Source organism: Glycine soja, chromosome 17 (genome assembly GCF_004193775.1).
Source record: "Glycine soja cultivar W05 chromosome 17, ASM419377v2, whole genome shotgun sequence".
Taxonomy (NCBI): domain Eukaryota; kingdom Viridiplantae; phylum Streptophyta; class Magnoliopsida; order Fabales; family Fabaceae; genus Glycine; species Glycine soja.
Genome location: NC_041018.1, coordinates 18,961,613 through 18,985,893, shown reverse-complemented (window position 1 = coordinate 18,985,893; position 24,281 = coordinate 18,961,613). Strand labels below are relative to the sequence as shown.

Below are 24,281 nucleotides of genomic sequence, written 5' to 3'. Positions count from 1 at the left end.
TTTTGTTATTTGTAGACTATTTTAGGTAGTATTTTAAGTTTATTTGTGTACAATTTATGTACGTGTTTAAATTTTTAATTTTGTTATGTATTTGAATTTGGTAATTTATTTAAATTTGTGTAGGTATGTAATTTTTAATTTTTGTATTTGTAGACTATTTTAGGTAGTATTTTATGTTTTTTTGTGTTAAATTTTTGTACGTGTTCCAAATCTATGTATTTTAATTTGGTCATTTATTTTAATTTGTGTAGCTATTAAATTTGTAATTTTGTTATATGTAGATTATTTTAGAACATTTATTTAAATTTGTGTAGCTATTAAATTTGTTAATTTTTTTAATGTAAAATTTTTGTTGTCAATTTTTTGTATTATATTTAACTTTACAGCATCAATGGCATCTTCATCATCATCTTCATCTAGTATACACATTAAGTCTGGTCCAATAGAAGGAGACGTCTTATGGCTGCAACCTAAACATGTTTCCGAACATGTTTGGAATGGAGAAGCAGACAGAAAACTACATATCAGACGAGCCGTACCCATGTATCAAGGACAAGAAGAAATACCAGAGGAAATTATTCCTCTGCTTCGCCAATCAGGATTCTATTGGATAATGAAAATGGGGTACCTGAAAATTAATTCTTCATTAATTACAGCCTTTATTGAAAGATGGAGGCCCGAGACACACACGTTTCACTTGAGATGCGGAGAGGCTACGATTACTCTTCAAGATGTGTCAGTGTTGTTAGGTCTTCATACTGAGGGGGCACCATTAATTGGTCAGACTAATCTTGATTGGGCTGAATTGTGTGAAGAATTATTGGGAGTCAGACCACAGGAAGGTGAACTTCAAGGTAGTGTGGTCAAATTAAGTTGGCTGGCTCACCATTTTTCAGAAATAAATATCCATGATGGTAACGTAGAACAATTACAAAGGTTTACCCGTGCATGGATCCTCAGATTTATAGGAGGAGTTCTATTTGTTGACAAAAGCAGCAGTAAAGTTTCCCTAAGGTACCTCCAATTTTTACGGGACTTTGAACAGTGCAGCGCGTATGCATGGGGACCTGCCGTGCTTGCTTATTTATACAGAGAGATGTGCAGCGCCACCGATTACAAAATAAAATCAATCGGAGGTATGTGCATCTTAATCCAATTGTGGGCATGGGAACGCTGCACGACTTTGGCTCCAAAGAGAACTCCTTCTATAATAGAAAACAAACCACTCGGACACAGGTTAGTTGCTTTGAAAAAAAAATCATTTGAAAATAATCAATAATGTAACGCGTCCGCACTAATTATTTCATATTTTTTTTGTAGGTGGCTGCGACGTGGAAACCAACATATTGGCAATGATGATCTAATAGTTTTCCGTCGCAAATTGGATATCATGAAACGACATGAGGTAACAAGATCATGATATATTCGTTAAATAATAAATAAAATGTCATGGTTTAAGATAAATTAACAATTGTGTTATTGTATGCAGTTTCTGTGGGAGCCTTACACAGCAACTGTTATGTCGATGTTGCCTCCCATTTGTTTGGTTGGCAGTATGTCGTGGTGCGCAGTGGTGCCACTCATTTGTTTCCATGTTGTAGAGTGGCACCAACCGGATAGAGTGTTGCGACAATTTGGAATGCAACAACCTATTCCGGAGTCTCCTTCGCAACCATGGAATGTCCACGGGCTAACACTGAAAGGCAAAATGGATGAAAATTGGTTCCAGCTGTTGGCCCCATTTATCAGTCAGTGGAATAATCGAGCTGAGTTTAGGGTCGACGTTTATGCTCGACAAGAGGGCCTATTGAGTTTTAACTCGGATTACATGGTGTGGTATAGGCGCAAAACAAAAATGTTTATCGACCCAAACAATGCAAACACGGCTACATTGGTATTTATTTCTTTTTAATTATTTAACTTCAATTTACTTTTTAAAGCATCGACATTAATTTCCTTACCCTAATAATTGCAGGGTGAAGTTACCGAGACATTGCAGTATATGGTGTCACCCCAAGGGCGAAACACATGGACAGTTGATGATCTCGTGCCATATGTGGAAAAGTTAGCGATTTTATCCCAAGAGCAAGAGAGGATCACTGAGCCTGTGGCACATGGTCCAGCATCAGAGCGTCGATTTCCCCCACAAGAGTTTCACATGCTTCAGTCAAGTGTTGAAACTCGAGGTTTTGACAGACGAAGGGAGATTGTTCAAGCGGAAGATTTTTCCCAACATATGGAGCAGCGTGGTCATGGAATGTATTACACGCCACCAACATTTGCTCAGTATCCTTCGCAGATGTATCAGTATCCTTTCGAGGGCCATGACACTGATATGTCTGCAAGCGAACATTCGTTTGGTGGTGTTGCCGAAACACAGCCTCATTTTTCATGGCCGACCATGACCCCTTCGCAGCAACATGATGCCCCAATGGCAACACCTAATGCCCCATTAGGTCAGCAATGGGATGTACCTGGAGCAATCCCTCCTATGGGTGATTTATTAGGTGTTGATTTGCGTCACGAGTTTTCTGCAGAGGCTGAGGAACAAGGGCGGAGACAGCGCGCAAGAAGAAATCCGGATCGTCAAGCCCGAAGGTGGGATCGACCATGTGGCACATCCTCGCGCCATCACGAACACCATGATGACTGATTTTGATGTCTCTATTTGAAATTTGTTTTGTATCTTTGAAATTTGAATTTCAGACTTAATTTATGGTATCTCATTGTGCTTGTTATTGAATTTGTTATGGAATTGCGTTTTTTTATCACCATTTGTTATTGAATCACCATCGCGGACACCATAATGACCATTTTGATGTCACGCATCAAACTAGAATAATAAATAAAGTCATAAAGAAAAAGTTAAGTACACAAATCAAATAAGTAACGGTAGTAATCATAATGACTATTTTTATGTCGCGCATCAAAGTAAGTATATGGGTTAGGTTTAGGGTTAGTGGTTTTTTTTAGGGTTAGTAGTTAGGGTTTAGGGTTAGTGGTTTATTTTAAGGGTTAGTGGTTTATTTTAAGGGATAGTGGTTTATTTTAAGGGTTAGTGGTTTATTTGTAGGGTTAGTGGTTTATTGGTTTAGGGTTAGTTGGTTATTTTTAGGGTTAGTGGTTAGGGTTTATTTTTAGGGTTAGTAGTTAGGGTTTAGGGTTACTTGTTTATTTTAAGGGTTAGTGGTTTATTTTTAGGGTTAGTGGTTAGGGTTTAGGGTTAGTTGTTTATTTTAAGGGTTAGTAGTTATGGTTTAGGGTTAGTTGGTTATTTTTAGGGTTAGTAGTTAGGGTTTAGGGTTAGTGGTTTATTTTAAGGGTTAGTGGTTAGGGTTTAGGGTTAGTTGTTTATTTGAAGGGTTAGTAGTTATGGTTTAGGGTTAGTTGTTTATTTGAAGGGTTAGTAGTTATGGTTTAGGGTTAGTTGGTTATTTTTAGGGTTAGTAGTTAGGGTTTAGGGTTAGTGGTTTATTTTAAGGGTTAGTGGTTTATTTTAAGGGATAGTGGTTTATTTTAAGGGTTAGTGGTTTATTTTTAGGGTTAGTGGTTTATTGGTTTAGGGTTAGTTGGTTATTTTTAGGGTTAGTTGGTTATTTTTAGGGTTAGTAGTTAGGGTTTAGGGTTAGTGGTTTATTTTAAGGGTTAGTGGTTAGGGTTTAGGGTTACTAGTTTATTTTAAGGGTTAGTATTTATGGTTTAGGGTTAGTTGGTTATTTTTAGGGTTAGTAGTTAGGGTTTAGGGTTAGTGGTTTATTTTAAGGGTTAGTAGTTAGGGTTTAGGGTTAGTAGTTTATTTTAAGGGTTAGTGGTTAGGGTTAGTAGTTAGGTTTAAGGGTTTAGGGTTAGTTTTATGAGTTATGGTTAGGGTTATGACTTTGGGTTAGGGGTTATGGGTTACTAATCATAATCACTATTTTTATGTCGCGCATCAAACGAATTCATTGGGGTTTAGGGTTAGAGGTTAGGGGTTATGGGTTAGTAATCATAGTTTTAACTACCGAATTCAAAGAACCCCAGAAATTGAATACATTGAACAAAACGTAAACAAATACAAGTCACTCAACTAACATACATAAATCAACGATTTGAACAACTCCCACGCTCAGATTGCATTGGACACCGACGCCTGTTATGCCCTTCGGCTCCACATCTACTACATTTTGTTCGGTGCTCAGATGGTTCGACCCAATCCATCTCATTTCTTATCCTTGTTGATTTTGGCCGACCTTTCGCACGAATTGTAGTTGGGTCAGGGATAAGTGTCCATGCGTCATCAGAAGGAGGAATAGCCGCTTCATTCCCAAGAGGCCACCATTGTGCGGAGTAAGCTTTTAAGATGTGCTCGTTTGTATAAACAACATCTATATATTGGTAGTAGTTCATGCTCACGTAACCACAAGCTGCAATAATGTGTGAACATGGATAGTGAAGCGCAGAATACCTTCCGCATTGACAATGACGATCATTCAAGTTTACTGCCCACTTTTGTCCGCCACGTTGCGTTATAGGGTTGAAGCTCTCCTCTACTTCAAACCTTGTGGAGTGGATATCATACACGCGAACGATGTGCGTACAAGCTTGTTCTTGATTTTTCCTCAGTTCTTTAACAAGCTTTGAACAATATAGTTGGCCTTCATTTAACTGTCTTTGGGCTTGGCGGCCACGCTCAACAAAGTACTTTCGACACCTACTGTACGTTGATTTCACCAATGCTGTTATGGGAATGTTGCGACAATCCTTTAAAACCTTATTGATACATTCTGAGAGGTTCGTTGTCATGTGGCCATATCGACGTCCTTCCCTATCGTAAGCCATCGTCCATTTTTCCTTTGAGATGCGATCTATCCATGTTGCTATGGCTGGACTCAGTTCACGAAATTTTTCTAAATTTTGATCAAAAATGTGCTTGCATGGAGTGTAGGCTGCATAAAATTAGTTATGAATAACAATTTTAAGTATAAATGAAAGTAAAATAAACGTGACCATCAAATATGAAATCTTACCCAATTTCTTCAACATTTCTTTTTGTTTGGCATTATTGAATTTTCGATTGAAGTTGCTTGCTATGTGTCGCACACAGTAGACATGATAACCGTGGGGAGGTTGCCAACCAAGTGCTTCGTTAGCGACAGCGGACTTTATACTCGCGTGTCGATCAGATATGAGACAAATACCATTTTTATCAGTGACGTGTTCACGCAAGTGTGCCAAAAACCATGACCACGCTGTCAACGTCTCACCTTCAACCACAGCGAATGCTAGAGGAAGGACGCCACCATTTCCATCTTGTGATGTGGCCATTAAGAGGGTCCCACGGTATTTTCCGTACAAATGTGTGCCGTCAACTTGTATGATTGGCTTACAGTACTTGAAAGCCTCTTTACATTGGCCAAAAGTCCAGAAAACTCTATGAAATTGGCGATGTTCGCGACTAACCGTATTTCCAACGATAAAATCGTCATGTAGTATTTGAAAATACGATCCAGGAGAATGATTTTGCATGTGTGTTAGCCACGACGAAAGTTTCGCATATGACTCATCCCAATCGCCATATTCAATAGCAATGGCTTTCTGTTTCGCCAACCAAGCTTTTTTGTACGACACCTTGTACGCAAATTGACTGTTAATCCTCTCTTGAATCAATGAAATTTTTATCGATGGATCTTCTCTGATCATGCCTGTCAATAGAATAACAGAATTTAAATGACAATTAAGGCTAAACAATAACATAATATGAACATCAAATACGTACCTACTACACAAGTGGCAATTAAATCTGAATCAAGTTTCTCGTGATCTTGGGTCATGGTCATATTGAGACATGTGTGCGGTCCACCCCATTGAGTGACTTTCCATGAATCAGTCTTTTTAGATAAAATTGCCCTCATGTAGAAAGGACAAGGACAATCTGCATTTCTATTCAAGCAACAAACCACATACTTGTCCCATTTGCTTTCAACCACTTTGAAACTTTGATGCACCCTCATAACATATTGTTTGACCGCATTCTTGACCGCATCTTTACTATCAAATTCCATGCCAACATATAATTCTTGGCCAACATTAAAAGTGGATGGCATCTCCAAACCACAAATGTCCTCCTCATCAGGATGGCTCCAGTTGATATTATTATAATGCAAAGCATCATTCCAAAATGGATTCTCAATTGCTTGTACACCTTATAGTCCAAAAAAAATTCAAATCATACTTATTTGGCATTAAATACAATTGTCGTGAAATAATAAATGTATTGAGTGAAATATTTTTTAAGAGTAAATCATACCTTCTGCTGGGTGAACAATTCTTACTGGTGGAATCATGTCGGGGACTTCATTGTCTGTATCTGATATACCGTCAACACTGTCATCTTCGTCTAACGACTCTTCAACGTATGAGTTAGACACAAGATAATCATCATCATCATGATCATCATCTTCGTCAAGATTTAAATTGCTCATATTTGTTGGCGGTTGTGTGTAATCATTAGATACATAATTTCCACATGATGTAAGGGAATTTGCAGAATGAAACATTGAACCACCAGCCACATCCTTTTCTATGTACAATTCTAGAACTGACATTTCTTGTTGTTGTTTAAAACTTTCTAGCATCGTTTCAACGTCTTCGTCATCGCAAATTTGCAAGGCAATATATTTTCCTGACACTAAAAATCTACAACTGATAGCAGAAATAATTTCATTATTTTCTAACTTTACCTTGTCTCCAATTTTTTTCTTCAAAGCATTGAAACTAATTCCACGTTTAATCTGAATCGCTTTTTTACTGCCTTCAAATATTACACCATCATTATCTTCATATACCCTTCCATTGAAATACAACACTGTTATAACCGAATTCATCGTGTACCTACAAAAACAATATTTTAATTAATTATTCATAATAAATTCAAAATACAAATTATTTTACTGCAAACTAAGAAATAAAAAAAATTACTTAAAAAAATTACTTGAAAGTTGAAATGTAGTTTTAATTAAAAATTACTTAAAAAATTTATAATACAAATTATTTTACTGCAAACTAACAAATATAAAAAATGACTTCAAAGCTGAAATTCACTTTTAATTAAAAATTACTTTAAAAATTTATTATACAATTCATTTTACTGGAAACTAAGAAAAAAAAATTACTTACAAAAAATAACTTGAAAGCTAAAATCTAGTTTTAATTAAAAATTACTTTAAAAAAATTATAATACAAATACAAATTATTTTACTGGAAACTAAGAAATAAAAAAAATTAGTTAAAATTTTTTTCTTAAACCTTAAATCTAGTTTTAATTATAAATTATTACAAGAAAATTATGTTATAAATTATTTTACTGCAAACTAAGAAATAAAAAAATTACTTCAAAAAATTACTTTAAAGCAAAAATCTACTTCTAATTAAAGAACCAAATTTTTTTGACCTATATATAATTTTTTTCATATTTACTTCTATAAATAATTACTTACATAAAATTATAACAAAAATTTATTATCAATTACAATTATTTTGACTGTTATATAATTTTTTTCATATTTACCAACTTTTTTCAAGACTCAAATTTTTTTTATTTAAATAAATATCATGACATATTTCTTCTCTTTTATACACACAAACAAGGGATATAAAATATAAAATTAATTTAATTAAAAAATTATTAACAATTATAATTTCAAATTGGTCTAAAAAATTACTTCAAAAATATCTTATAATATAATTTATTTGACAGAAATTTACGAACTTCATTCACAAATTTAACTCTCAAGAACCAAATTTTAAACCAATTAAAATTTTGATGGCAAATTTCTTCTATTTTATACACACAAACAATCATATAAAATATAAAACTAATTTAATTAAAAATTTCATAAAATTTATACATTGAAACTGCTACAAAAAATTACTTAAAAATAAATAATACAAATTATTTTATGGGATATTACGAAATAAAAATATAAAACTAATTTAATTAAAGAGTTACTAAAAAGTATACCTTCTAACTGCTATAAAAATATAGGTTACAAAAATTATAACACAAATTATTAATTTCAAAATTATAAACCTAATTCAAATATTTAACTTCAACCAAACAAATTTAAAACAGAAATCCCTACACACTTACAAAACTCAAGGCTCTTTCTGTATTCAGAAAACTCTAAGTCACTGACCACACACAACTAGAGCTCAGCATACAATGAAAGAAGAAAGAAATTTCTAATTTGAAGCCGTGAGCAATGAAAGATTTATTTCTAATTTGGAGCTGAAAACGTGAGTTCAAGTTCAAAACGTGAGCACTGGTATTTATAGCCAACAAATCGCCATTGGTGATGGCTATTTCTTCTTGTGCAACCCGCCAATGGGAGTTGCAACTTGCAGGCAACTCGCCAATGGCAGTTGCAACTCCCTTTTCTGAAAAGCAAGCTCCTGCACCCCTGCAAAAGCGCCTGCAGCCTGTACCATGGAACTCGCCAGTCAAACTGGCGGTTCCCAGCTGCTTCTGCGTCTCGCCATTAGGACCGGCGACTTAGGCTCTGCACGGTCATATCGCCACTGGGTGTGGCGGGTTGCTCACTGACACCAGTTAGGGTCTTGCATGCACGTAAAAAACTGCCCCATGCTGTAATTATTTTAGAAACGACCCCATCTGGGGAAATAGTTTCTAAAACTACCCCAGATGGGGAAATTTGCCACTTGGTACTTGACATGTTATTTGCCACTAATCCCTAGGAGAAGTTAACATAAAAAAACAAGCTTTTTTTTTTTTTTTTTTTCCTTTTTCGAGCTAGTATCATTCCACCAAACATGGGATTATTTTTTTTCGTAATATAATCAGGCGTTAAAGGGTAAAGTAAAAATCTATCTAACAGTTGTTTTTTCCATCATACACATCAACCATAAATCTAAAGATTGTGTGCTTAAAGAATCCAAATTCCCTCCTTTCGTATCAATATCAAGATATTAGTAAAATAATACGAGTTTATGTGTGTAAGGGAAAGAGTGACTGAGAAAAAGAAAAAGAAGTGGCAGATTATTAATAGAACGATGATATTTTAACACCTCATATCAACGTTATTATTTTTTATCACATCATATCACTTATTATATTAATAAAAAATATGCTTAAACATGCATTCCAAATGTTATTCAATAGCTAATGAAAGAAAAAAAATATAATAAATAATATGATGTAATAAAAAATAGTAAATGTTAATATAATTTTTAAAATAATGAAATATTTAAATATATTATTGCTTCATATATATATATATATATATATATATATATATATATATATATATATATATATATATATATATATATATATATATATATATATATATTTAATTTTCTCTCTTTCTCATTAACATCGGTTCATTGCAAAGAAACCGAACAAAAAAAACTAAAATAAATACTATAATGATGTGATATTCACACTTTTACGTTGTACTTTAATTTAAAGAATTTATCTTAATTTGTTTTCATTATATTTCTTTTCCCTCTACAAAAATGACCCTAACCATGTGTTTGGATGAGGAATTTAAAAATTTCTAAGAAATTTAAATTCATAACATTTTGATTGCCTTGATTTTAATTCCTTTCCTTTTGTAAATATTTTGTTTGGATGAGGTAATTCAAATTCTTGTATTTTAATTTTCTTATTTGGACAAAGTGATTCAATTTCAATAAAATTCAAATTTTCATTTTTAAATATTTATTTAAAAATTAAAATTTCAATATTCAATGAAAATAAACAAGAGCCCAACAAGGTAGGCCTCAGTCCTTTGGCATAATGGTAACTCTTTTGGGTGAATGGTGCAGAGGTTGGTGTCCTCGAAGAGCACAACGAGGTAGGCCTCTACGGCTTCTTGGAGAGTGGAGACGGCGCTGCTGTGGAAGTAGAGATTGGTCTTGAAGTCCTGAGCGATTTCCCTTACGAGTCTTTGGAAAGGAAGCTTCCTTATGAGAAGCTCGGTGTTCTTTTGGTACTTTCGGATCTCCCTTAGCGCCACCGTACTTGGCCTGAAACGGTGCGGCTTCTTCACGCCGCCGGTCGCCGGAGCGGACTTGTGTGCTGCTTTCGTGGCAAGTTGCTTTCTCGAAGCTTTTCCTCTGGTGGACTTCCTTGCGGTTTGCTTCGTACGAGCCATTTCGAACACAGAGATTGCTTGACTTTGGAAGAAGACTAATGAGTACAGCACGGTGTGAGTACGAACACGTTTTGAGAAATTCAAATTCCTAGATTTTTAGGAGAACTTCATATGACTCAGTTTTGGTTAATTAAAATTCTCTATTAAAATTCCAGGTATTTAATTTCTTCTTAAATTATTATCCAAACACTAAATTTAAAATGATAGTAATTTAATATCTCATTTAAAATGAATTACTCAGATGAAAGTATCCATCCAAACACACTTTAAGTGTCAACTAGTAATTTTGGGTGTCTAAATATTATTTTGTTGTTTTGCATGGAGAGAGGGAGAGAAAAGAAAGAGAGAGAGACAAGAAGAACAATACAACTAGACAAAGCAAACAAGATACGAGTTCTTTAACTTGAGAGGTTGGGCTTAAACAGTTAATGTAGTTCACAGGATGTCTCCACAAGGAATATTTTCCCAGCGATGAGGAGTGAAAGACATCACATGCTGTGGTCGCCCAAACCTTAAAACTTTATTTAGAATCCAATTTTCTGTTTCCCAACCCTCGCATATAAATACCAACCTTCATGGACCAACATTTTCAGTATCAAGCATCGACACCTTACCTCTTCCAAGTTCCAAAAACACTCTTCACTCTTCTCCATTTTTCTCTCCAAAATCATATATATCATATCCTAGGTCACATAATTACCTACCCATTAGTCAAGATGGAAAACTCTAGGCTCCGAAACATTGCCTTCGTTCTCTTCTTGTTTTTTATTTTGCACCACCAAGTTCTCTTTGTACAGGGTAGGAAATTGAAGTCTTCCCTGTGCAAAGAATGCTCCAAATCTCAGAAAAACACCATGAGTGTAGCTTCTTATGAGGTGCACCAAGAAGGGTCAAGACGTGTAGAGTATGAAGTGGACGATTTTAGGCCAACAACACCAGGCCATAGCCCTGGTGTTGGTCACTCCATTAACAATTAATTACTAGAAACAACGTTGCCTAAGCGCATGGAATAAACACACTCTATCTTTCATTTTCTACCAAGCACTAACATTTTGTTTATTTGAAGCTAATTATTTAATAGTTGATGGACTTACCAGCTCATTTGAAGAAGAAAAAAATTGGAAAAAAAGAAGAAAGAAAGTGTTCGACTATGCATGTTTATGCTTGGGCTTGGGATTAACTGCGATATTTAGCTGATGTTGTACTTGTATGTTAGTCAATGTTAGGGTAGCTTGCTGCGTTTTTTTTTTCTCTTGCATTAATTGTAGCTAGTTAGCCACTAATTGAAAAGAAAGAAAAAAAATGAGAGAAGCAATAGTTGTACTTGTATCTCGTCTTGCACTTGATATTTTATTCAATGTATGCAGTTAATTAATTAGTTGACATATTCTTCATATGTTAATTTGGACTCTAAAGAGGAGGGGAGGAGGGAGGGGAAGGATATTTTATGATACAAATTCAATCAACGCCGGTTTGGTTTACTCATGTTTGGTTACGATAATGACGATGATATTGTCTTTTATTTATGATGATGATTATGATTATAATTATTAAATTTAAAGATCAAATGTATCTGCAGGTTTATATAAGAAGTTATTTAATATTTACATGTATCAACATTTTCGATGCTGGTTTGCAGTTTTATATTATTGTAAGATTTGTATAAAGTTATAATATTGTGACACTTATGCTTAATCTGATTCTTATATTTTTCATTGTGTCGTAACTCTAAATTATAACTATAGAAAAACGGCAATGACTAAATTAAATGTATGCAAAAGAATTTAAATAACAAAAATATAAAACTAAATATATATTTTATCCTTATTTCAAAAAGAGAAGTCATTGTCTTCCGTTTGGATCAATTTTAAAATAAAAATATTAATTTACTAATAAAAATAATGTACAATTTTATATAGATTGGTTTTTGGAATAATGTTAAATATTATTTAATTCAATCTTTTATGACTTGAATCTTTTAATCAGTAAATGAAATTTTAATTCATTCACAAGAAACAAAAATCTACTGATCTAATCCAAATACATAATAGAGATTTCTTCGTACATGGCAGAAACATTACAAATATTAATTGTAAGAGGTTTACACACCACTAAAAATAAGGAATGATCTAATCCAAATATCTTTTTTTTATCTTTTTTTTTATTCACTATAGTGGTGAAAGATTTGAGTGGATTGACTGGAGAAGCTATTGAGCTAGAAGAAGATTTTCACAAGTTTCAAAGTGGGGGAGGGTGAAACACAAGTAAATTTGCTTCAATGCAGAAGATATTATTTTCATGGGAAGAGAAATTTGTCTAATGTGATGGTCAACAAAAACAAGTTAAGGTATTTTGAAATAATTTTCAACTTGAAAATTAACTTTTTCGAAAGCAACTTTGGGGTTATTGGTATTGAGTGGAAAAGGTCAGCTAATCTTTTGAATTGTAAATTGTTGGTCATTCTTTTTGTTTATTTAGGAGTTCCTATTTGTGAAAACCCTAGGTTAGAAGCTACTTGAAAATCAGTTTTAGATAAATTTTCTAAGTTGACCCTTTGGAAATACAAGGTCTTTATATCTTTTGCTGGTAAAATTCGTCTCATAAATTCAGTGCTATCCTCTTTGTCTTTGTTCTTCCTTTTCTTTATAATACTGACTTTAAAAGTAGGAAAGCGATTAGTTAACATTCAAAGATTTTTTTTAAGGGTGTGAAGAAGGTCAAAGAAAGATCCCTTGGGTTAAATGGGACAAATTAAAGCTTGTCAACCAAAAGAGTGTGCGGGGGGTGTTAAAAAATATATGGGGGTTGCGATCGAAAATCTAGTGCAGGGTTGGTTATGCTTTTTGGTATTGTATAAATGATTAATTAATCACTTGCCCAAGGTTGTATTTATTATCGTAGTTAGAGGTGGGGTGTCGGTCAAAATGGTTACTTAATATTTGCATTTGCGATGTCAAATATGATGTAACCTTTAGTTGGTTTTTTTAACCTCTGGTTGCAATTCCGGAATGCCTTGTTGGGTTGCGGCTGATCTTTCTCCCTCATTCCGGTCAAAATTGGTTTTTTTTAACCTCTGGTTTTTTGTAACATTTAGTTTGTTTCACACTCTTCGTGCCTTGTTGGGTAAAAGTGAGCCAAGCCGATTCCTATACTTCCATTTCTATGTTGTTTTTTGAGTTAATTAAAGTAACTCACTTTTTCCATTTTCTTGAACATTATTGGTAGAAAATGGTCCCTAAGCCACAAAGAAGCAATCTTTGTGTATTTTTCTTCATATTTTCAAAATCCTTGAGCTTGCAAGGTATGGGAAGTTCTTTCATCTTTTTTCATGTTATTTGATGGTTTCAGAGCTTGGCTCTACTAAGTGGGTCATTGAGACCACTTGCTTGTTCTATGTTGAAAAGAAGTGATTTTTGTGTGGAAAATGACATGTCGTTCCTGATGCTGGACAAAAATAGATGGTATTCTTATTTTAAACCCTTGAGAATGAGTTATTTGCATGTAAAAATGGTGGCATTGATATGCTTATATCATGGGTATATTTTCTAGTTCCTCCGAAGATGGAAAAATGAAATTTTGATACTCTTATCAGATGGAGAATCCTACTTCTCATAGGTTAGGTCATCATTCGTCTCATTTCTTCACACATATGACATTCATCAAGGTTAAATGACATTTCAAGAATAATCCACTTACAAAAGACTCATTGGACTCTAACATTTTTAGACACCTTCTACTAATTCATAAATTAATTAATATATATCATAATTATACATTATTTTTCTATCATAAGAATTCTCTGCTTGATGTTTATGTTTATCATATCATCTCCGTAAGGAGAAAGAAAGCATTTTAGAATTTTTTTTTCTTTTGTGGATTTATTGTACTTCTATTATATATTTTTTGTGAAGATATTTTATGTTTTTTTTTTATTAGACTAGGCATTTTCTAAGGAAAGGAAGGTAAATTTAAAATAGGTTTAAATATTTTTTTTAATACGTGTAATGTATAATTTCCTCTCTAAATATAAAACTCTTTTAATTAATTCAAGTCCTTTAAAAAAATTGGTTAATATAGTTAGTAATATTAAATTTATTAAAAATTTGTATAATTTTGTCTAAATTATCCCTAAAGTAATTGGAACTCATAATCTTTCTTGTTAATTACATTTTCACCTAATTAATTAATGTGTGTTAGTCATTTATCTAATTTTATAAGAGAGATAATATATTTATCATTTTAATATATAGCATTTATTATAAAGTAACTAAGGATATTTGGGTCAAAAAATAATTAATGCAAAAGACAACTTGAAAAAAGTTAAAGAGACAAACAAAATTGAAAAAAAAAATCTTATATTTATGGACAAAGGTAATATCTCTTTTTAAGTTTACTGTCTTTTTTTTATTTTGGTACCTCACATTTGAAATTTTTTAATTTTGGTACCCTTATTAGTTTGAGTCCATTAAATGATAACGTAACAAATAAAGTGTTACATAGTGTCACATAGTTTTAAGTTGTCATCATGGTTTGGATCTGGTTTATGTGGACGCATACAAGGGAGACAGGGGCCAAATCTTCCATTGTTGACAACAACTCGTGTCCACAATGGCGAGGGAGAGGGAGGCTTCACGGTGAGTCAGGTTTGAATCTGGCTAAGATTGTTTTGTGATTTTTTTATTTGGATTTCAAAATACCTATACGTGGTTTTTTATTTGAGTTTTAAAATACCCATACGCGATTAAGAAGAAGATAAGGGTTAGCAATTGTTTTATTTGGGTTTCAAGATACCTAGATGTGATTTTTGAAGCTGGAAATCACTTGGTCTGGTCAAAGAATTGAATAGGTGAACAATAGAAGATGAAGAATTCTTGACCGCGGTTGTGATGTAGTGTGGAAGATGAACAGATAACCCATGTTAATATCTCTGGCACCAATACTTCCCTTTCTCTTTTCCTTATTTTTAATTTTTAATTTAAAATATTTTTTAAATTAAAAAAAGGTTAAATGATGTGGAAAAATAAAGGTGACAACTCAACAAGATGTGGCACTTTGTCTACCTCGTCATGACTTAATGGTCTTAGACTAATGGTCGGTACCAAAAGCAAAAAAAAAAAAAAAAAGATAGGTAGTAAACTTAAAAAGAGATATATAACAAATAGTGTTTTAAAAATCGAAATGACTCGGCTTGTCCGATCAGTATAGCATCTAGGTCGGTCCAGACATTGGATTGGATATGTAATTTGCTTGATGCAACCTGGTCGGGTTCATAGTTCAACTGTGGGTTTTGAGTCACTCATGTTGGTAAAAAAATGAAAGAAGCACCATATTGAACCTACAATAGAGATAAGCAAGCCTTACCATTATGCTAGAACCTTTTAATTGTTTTGTCATTAACAAGTGTGATATTTATAATACATATTCGTATTTAATAGAAAAGATTAACAAAAAGAAACACATCAAGGCTTGAATCCATGACCAACAGCTAACACAAGCACACCTAACCACTAAGATAGAGGTTATTCCTTGGGTTAATTAAGTTTCTAATCCCTCAACTTTTTATATATCCAAATTTTTAGCCCTTCAAAAATGTTTTGACAATTTTTTAATCCTTTGTTAATTTTTCATTGGTATTTTTAGTCCCTCAAATTTATTTTTCTATTTTCAGTCCCTCATTTATCTTTATTGCTCAAGATTAGTCTTTGTGTTTGTCCATTTTTAGTTCCTCATTTTCATATATTTTGAACTAATTTTGAGCAATAAAAATAAATGAAGAACTAAAAATAGGCAGAAAAAATTGAAGAACTAAAAATACTGACAGAAAATTAATGGAGGACTATAAGTTGTCAAATAAATTTTGAGGTACTAAAAATTAGAATATGAAAAATTTGAAGAACTAAAAACTTAATTAATCTTTATTTGTTGTAACAATATTGACAAATGTTATATTTATAATATGTATATTATATATAAATATTTATAATACTAATATCGGATCATACAGTTCAATTAGTGATCTACTGATTCAAGCTCAAATTGGGCAGAAGATAAAAATAGCTTTTACTACTTACACTTTCAGTTTACTAAGTAAACCCTTTATCCTCCCTTTTTTATATAAATTTATGTAATTACCTTTTATTTTTATTCTTTTTTTTAATCAAATGGTCCTCTTTTCGTTGAACTCTCTTTGTTCTTTTGTAAATGTTATTATTCTCCTTTATTGATCTACACCCTTTATCTTGGAAACACGATTCCTTTTCATTTCAATTTATTTGTTCACCAAACCACCTTTGTTTTCCAAATTTTTTTATTGATCCATACCCTCTCTTCAAAAAAATGTGATTCCTTTCCATTTTAATTTCTTTGTTTGTTGAACTCCTTTTGTTCTTCTTAAAACATTTTTTCATAATTTGAATCATTTTTTTATGTTGTAAGTCATTTATACCATGATTATTTAGACAAACTCAGTACCCTAGATTACCTATCATACAACCTTTAAAATATTGAAGCACGAGCATGACCCCTCCCAGTACTTAGGTATTCGGCCTAACTAAATACCCGAGTACCCTTGTCACTTTGTCACTAAGGATGATCCTTCTGGAAGTAATCAGGTATTCGGCCTAGTCGAATACCCGAGTACTCTCATCAGCTCATCACTAAGGATTATCTTTCTAGAAATACTCAAATAATATTCAGCCTAGCCGAATATCTGAGTACTCTTATTACTTTGTCATTGAGTGTGATCCTTCTAGAACTCAACAAAACCACCAAGACTATCCTAATGACGACCATTAGAGGTTGCCCCTTATCCCCTAATGATGATTAGAGGTACATTACCTAATGAGGTAACAATATACAAAGGCTCATAAATCTAAGGCCCATTAAGATATATATAAATAGTCACGGAAATATCAAGGTAAAACATATTGTTTATTCTCATTTAATACTCTTATTTATTCCTCTCAACCAAAACTTTATTTAAGCGTCAGAGTGTCTTTTGCAAGTATTCCATTCAAACTGTCGAGTAGTAGATTACATAGAGAAGAAATAAAAAAGAAAGTTATATGTACTCCCTAATCCAGGTACACCATTCACGCATACTAGATTGGGAATTAGTGCTTGTGAAGAAAGAAGAAAAATAAAGTTGTAGTGAAATAAAATAAAAACATAAAAAAATGTCAAAAATTAGAGGCACATTACCTAATGGGGTAACAATATACAAAGGCTCATAAATCTAAGGCCCATTAAGAAATATATAAATGTTCACGGAAATATCGAGGTAAAACATTGTTTATTCTCATTTAATACTCTTATTTATTCCTCTCGACCAAGACCTTATTTAAGCATGAGAGTGTCTTTTGTAGGTATCTCACCCTTCAAATTGTTGAGTACTAGATTACATAGAGAAGAAATAAAAAAGAAAGTTATATGTCCTCCCTAATCCAAGTACACCATTCATGCATACTAGATTGGGAATTAGTGCTTGTGAAGAAAGAAGAAAAATAAAGTTGTAGTGAAATAAAATAAAAACAAAAAAATATCAAAAATTACTTTTCAAAAACATATATCTATTCCACAAAATAATTTTTAGAACTATGTTTTAATACAGTTTAAAAAATTATTTCCCATAATAGGTATATGTTTTCATAAAGCAATTTCTAGTAGAATTAAAAGTTGCACACAATATTGTTGAACAAATGAAACACGGTGACATACCTTCAAATAAAGTAGTCATCACAATGGCTTATAGACTGAAGGGCAATGGACAATATATCTTCCATCATACAGTATTACATATAAGGTTGATGGAATATACACAACAATACATTTATGGAAAATGTTTGATATTAATGTGGAGTTTGATGGAAAACATCGTATCCAATGTAGGAAAAAATTATTATGAACTTTTATTATTTTTTATAAAGAAGAAAAGAGAGGAGAGAAAATACATGTAAAGGAATTAAAGAATAAGGAAAATGAGGTGTGATATTAGGGTTCAAATACTAATGAAGATAATGGGTGCAAAATTAGGGTTCCAAGAATAATGAAGATGGAGGGTGAAAAAAATAAGGAGTGCTCCTTATTGTATGTATGTGTATAATGCATTATATATTGCTTGCAAAATAATGTCTTTTTCATCAAAATGTTAGGAAGGAATAATATCTTAATATTAGGTAAACAAAAGTGTTAACCTCAAAAGTGTTTATAAAAAAACTTCCATTATCTTACTCCATAAAAAAAGTTGAATTCGATTGAAAGAGAGACAATATTTTATTCCACTTTGACAAACTCCTTAGGCTTGTTCTGTTAATAAATTCTAAACTCTCATTTTTTTTCTTCAATAATGGCATTGAGGTTAGAAACTTAGAATCTAATAGCTCATGAATAGTATCAAAATCCCCCACCATTTGGTTGACCCTAATGGTTCCTAATTCTCATATCTTAACTAATGTAATGTTAAATCACTACATCTCTATCATTAATAAGATACTACCGGTGATATATAAAATTTATATGGAAAGAAGTGTTTAATATTTTTTTATTAAATTAAAATTCACATTAAAGTGCAAAAAAAAGAAAAGAAAAACTATACTTTTATATTTTTTGTATTTTTAACATACTATTGTTTGAATTTAACTTTTTAAAGTAATATAAAAAAACGTATTTAAAAGAGAATAAAAAATTTAAATATAAAATATTATTATTAATACTAATAGTGACTAAGTAGAATACTTTTCCCACATTTATAGTGAGAATGAAACTTTATACACATCAATAAATGAAATATTATAACTAATGATAAAGATGTAACTTTATTTTCTTTAGGATTCTTAGAGTTACATCAAGCTTTAGGCATGGTGAGTTGAGATGTTAAGTTCATTAAATCCCTAGGGTAACTCTGACCAAATAAAAACAAAAATCTCCCCTATAGTCAATATTAAGGGTGCAATTTTATTTAATTTCTTAGAGATTCTTAAGTCATATTTAACTTGAGGACTTATGTCTAGAATGTAAGTGGATAGAGTTTGGTTGGGTTTGGTCTAATTTTAGACCAACCGAATGAAATATTGTTGGGTTGATTTTTTTTTTCCTTAAGAAGCCCAATTGGTTTATGTTTGATAGTTAGATTGATAGACTAAAATGATAATAGAAATAAAAAAAAATAAAAATGAAGCACCTAATTAGTTCAACTCATTAAAAATCAAGGTATTCAAATATGCAAAAACTTACTATATATAAACAATAATCATGCACAATTATACCATTCAAGAAGTTTAGAATAGCTCACAAATACACCACTTTGACTCATGCGTCATGTTAGTATCAAAGATTTTGATGTATGTCTAAATTAAAATACAAGTTCAATTGTCCAAATCCAACACTCACTCGAAAAATATATGTCTTGAATGGCATAATACATGTTTCAAACAACACTAACAATTACTAGAATTTCATAATAAAAATGAGATAATAAAAACTCAATTAGTGACTATCAAATGAAATGATTTACCTCTAATTGTGAGAATTAGGATTACACACACATAGACACATACAAATAAAATTAGAATAATTATTATTTTATCATCTATAATACTATTGTTAGAATATAGGAGATCCTTATAAAATGCCAATAACTACCAATAATACATTACGTTACATTAACAAGAAGAGTTTTAGGAATATCTGGATCCATAATGATTTGATCAAACAAACGTAATGAAATATGAATTTGTAGGTGGTTTCTGATTTATGCACTCTTCTTAGGATCGATAGCTTCATGATTCTTCATCAACTGGAATCTCTTTATTCCTCAATAGACTTCGTAACTGTTCAAATGGAAAGAAGAGAAATTGTGTATGACGGCTCGGTATATTGGAGACCATAGTCTTCTTATAGTGTGTTAACTTAATAGGATTCTCATTATTCCCTATTGGGTCAACATTGACATCTGCTCATTTAAGTCCACATAATCTGATTTAGTTATCTAACAGACTCACTTAATTTAATCACATAAAATAAAACTCAGGATAAATAACTAATATAATTATTTTATAATATTAACCAACGTTAATTATTAGAATAGAAAATTTCAACATATATGTATATGGATTTGGGTCCAATTAATTGAATTTGAAACTCATTAAATCAACATACATCCCAATTATAATTTGGTCAACTAAAATAAATCCAAATCAACCAAATGATCCAAGCCGTTGAAAAATAATTAGATTGGATTGATCGGGATTATGGTTTGTTTTTCCTATCAAAACCTGCTTACACCTACTTGCACGCACATTATATACATAGCTAAGATATTAAATCTGTATGGCATTGCACTAACTAAATAAAGTCAACATTTTTCTAATAATGTATTATAAAATTATTAATTTTTCTCATTGTAAATGACTGTAAATATATTATCTCTAAGAAAATTAAATAATAATTAAATATAATTTTTTAAATAATTTTCAACAATCCTATTTTCAAAAATCTCATTCCCAAGAAAGTAGTTTAATTGAGAATGAAAATGTTACGTTCCTTGTATTTGTACTAAACATAAGTTTGGGGAAGGGGGGTAGCTTTTTTATTTTTATTTTCTTATGAATTAATTTTCTTCCAAAACGAAAAACCTTAATTCCTAGAAGCAAATGCAGGTTGGAAAGAAATAAATTAGATCCGATGAACATGAGTGGCAAATGCTAGTGATGAATCCACTGAAGTTGATGATGAGACATGTGAGGCCACAATGTAATACAATATTTGTGCTAGATACCTTCCCTTAGGGGTACATACAAGGCCAAACGGTGGTCTGCTCGTTTAAGCTTAAAGCCAAACACATAGAATCCAACCCCACTTGCGTTCCTCCTTTTCAGCAATGACCACATTGTGTATTTACTACTTCAAAATTCAAATTGATCGAAAACAAGAATTTCCAAAGTGAAACTACTATTTGATAATAAGCTCCTTAAACCCAATTCTATTCTACCTCTTTAGAGCTTGGTTGTCCATGAGGAAGAGCACTCGTGTGGCTTCAACAAATAAAATTTACAAGTTGCATCATGCTGTGTACGGCTAAAGATTTGGTTAAATTAATATACTCTTACAAATTATTATGTTCTAGGGCTTCTCATTATTAATTAAAAGTTAAAACTAATTGTTTTATCAATTTATATAATAGTATATTTATAGCTTTATATGTGTGTGTGTAGTTCATCGTACGCTATTTACCAATATCTTAAGCAACTCCGAACGCTTCACATGACAAATATGAATAACTGACCACTTTGCAAGTTTCTTGAAGCACCGATAATGTGTTCAAGGGCCTTGAAGATTTTTTTATTGTTTCATTATAACAAAGATGGATATAGTTTATTTTTATGAATCTTTTTTATTAGAATAAAAGTAGCCACCATCGTAACCAAATAATAAGCTTTAAGCTATAGCCAGATCTTAACTAAATTCTAGCGAATTGTTTTTCAAAATATACAATAAAAAAAACCAAAATATGCAATTCTCCCCATTATTTATTTCAATATACAAGTTTACTATTCATAGTGTAAATTCGGGTTGGTGGACCCGAATTTACACTGTGATTTTAAAAAAAATTCAAAATTTGTGTTGAAAATTCGGGTCCCCCAAACCCAAATTCTCAACATGTTTTTTTTTAATTTTTTTTAGGAATATATACAGATAAAGGAAAATAATAAAATTGGAGAAAATTATGTTATAATTTTTTAGTTACGATGCATGTCTTTTATAGTTAAATTTATGTGTCGTTGACCCAACAATCTCGTATTCATCTGATAGGTCCTCAAGATTGGAGATTGAGTCATGTTGGTTGCTTGGTGGGTTATTATTGTGATAGATTATGGCAGATAACTCCACAAATGATAGTGGTGGGTTGTTGTAAAAAATGTTGAACATTTGTCGAACATCAGCATTATCTCGCAGAATAAAAGATGCGTACATATAATGTTGTCCTGACTCAAATATGAAATACCGAAAATAGAGATGTTGGATATGTTGTTGCGGTTCAATGTTTAATTTTTGGTGAACAAGTTCAAGCAATTGTGTAAAGGTTATGGCCTTGTTGACCATGAAAGTTTTTGTGTTGTTACTAACGAAGGTGGTGCCCTCATTAGTGTTGCAAATTTGGTCGTTGTAGTAAACACAAACATATGCAGTTGGGTGACACATTATGGTAGGGGTTGAGATGAACATTTGAATGTTCTACGAATGTCTTTAGCTATAGTGATATTTATAGAATTTGCTTATAGTTGGGTGAGTCACTAGTTAACTGTGCATTTAGATGAACTGATAAATGAACACTTAAGCATAGTTGCAAGGGTCCAGATCATAGTTTTTATTTATTTTGTGCTACTATTTTGAGGTGGTTGTCCATGGAATTGGTGTAGAATATGTTTTTTTGGATACTTTGACATTCAAACTACGAAAAAAATGCGTCACGGAAACCACTAATGTGTGGACGTAATTTAAAAAAAATGCAGAACATGAGTGATTGAGGCCGTACCCGAATCAAATAAACATTAAAAGTGCAGTATCTAGGAAGTAATCCTAGGTCATCTCCCAATGAGCAATGGTCAATCAAACGTTCATAACAGATAGTAATAAAACAATAACGAATTGGGGGGGGGGTTGTTTGTTTTTGTAAATTAAACAGCGAACAAATTTTAATTAGAAAATATCAGAATTAAAACACGTTGTTTCCCCTTGATTCACAAGCAAGTCTCTTATCCTAGGTTACGAGAATTTATCCTTTATCAGTTCAACCACTTAATCCAACCCTAAATTAAATTACTAAGCGAAATTTAACACAAGGCTGCCATTATGTGATTAAGAAACACATACACCAATTAATCATGAACGAAATTGATCATTAAGCATGAACATAAATTAAGCGCAGAGACAATTAATCAAGCACTAAGCATGCATGAATTAATAGCAATAAATACAGAGTAATTGGTGAAGAGGAAAAAATGATCAGAATTAAATAGTAATAATAAAATCTCAAAGAGAGTTGTGCTTAATCCTCAAGAGAAAACAACGCTGGAGACTTAGCCTTCCATTAATCAGTAGAAAACAAAATTGCAGATTGAAGCAGAAAATGAAATTGCAGATTGAATAGTAAAAACTGGAATTGCAAAACCTAAAATTATTCTTTTCTCCCAAAAACGAAAAAGTACCATAAACTAAAACATTGGTGCTGTTATATAGGTTCTCAGCCCCCAAAGCTTACAAATCTGTTTTAAGTCCAAGCCCATTAATAAAATAAAATTTGGACAAGATAAGATAAGATTTGATAAAATAAAGTATAGATGAAATAAAATCTAGATAAGATAAGATAAGATAAAATCTAGATGAAATAATATCTAGATTAGATAAAATCTGGATAAGATAAGATTTGGTAGAATAAAATTGTCTGTTCTCTTCAAGTCCAAGCCTAATTCCGAATTCAAGTCCAATTGCTTATAATTCTCCTGAAATTAAATTAAAAACACAAAATTAGTCCAGTAGGCCCAAATGATAAAACTGCATAATTAATTTGACAATTAAGGCTAATCAGTGATTAAAATGGTGACAAAAAGGGTTAAGAAATAGGAGAAAATGATGACACATCAAATCCCCTCACACTTAGCCTTTTGCACTCCTGGACAAAATAAAAAAAACAAAGCAAGGGACAAATCCAGAGACATTAAAGAGAAACAAACAGACACAAAAATAATTACATATTTCTCAATGAATCTCAAGGAATGAAAAGAATGGGTAACATCCAACACGTAAAGAGTTAAAGAATCAAGACCGTCATAAAAATCATCCAAGCATCTCAAACATGGCAAGATAGTCAATCAGCTCAAGAATGAAAAGTGATAAAGCCTCACAAGACATGCACTCTATCTCTCAAGTGTCTAGGCTACTGTTTATTCTCAGAGCACCCATGAAAACAAACACCACATAGACTTGGCAAGACTCTAAAATTGACAACCACATCACAAGCACATGCACATGAGGATCAAAAGGTCTTTTAAGGTTGTAATGGGGCCAAGGACAAGGTAGATGAAAGTATGGGATAGTAGTTAAAACCCAAAGGAATAGAGGAGCAATGGG

General features: G+C 32.1%; 1 protein-coding gene and 1 pseudogene across 1 annotated transcript; one reads left to right on the top strand and one right to left on the bottom strand.

The window, feature by feature from the left end:
• The first annotated feature begins 1,364 nt into the window (after positions 1-1,364).
• LOC114392095 lies at positions 1,365-2,743 on the top strand. The gene is made up of 3 exons (XM_028353131.1): positions 1,365-1,405; positions 1,490-1,894; positions 1,976-2,743. Exons 1-3 carry the CDS (start codon positions 1,391-1,393, stop codon positions 2,651-2,653), a joined length of 1,098 nt encoding a protein of 365 aa, XP_028208932.1. The 5' UTR covers positions 1,365-1,390; the 3' UTR covers positions 2,654-2,743.
• Positions 2,744-9,780: 7,037 nt separating this feature from the next.
• Positions 9,781-10,167, bottom strand: LOC114393146 (annotated as a pseudogene).
• Positions 10,168-24,281: the final 14,114 nt, after the last annotated feature.

Bases quoted from the DNA above. Each gene is read 5' to 3' on its own strand.
- LOC114392095 (XM_028353131.1), top strand. The intron at 1,895-1,975 runs GTATTTATTTCT...TAATAATTGCAG, and splicing joins ATGCAAACACGGCTACATTG to GGTGAAGTTACCGAGACATT.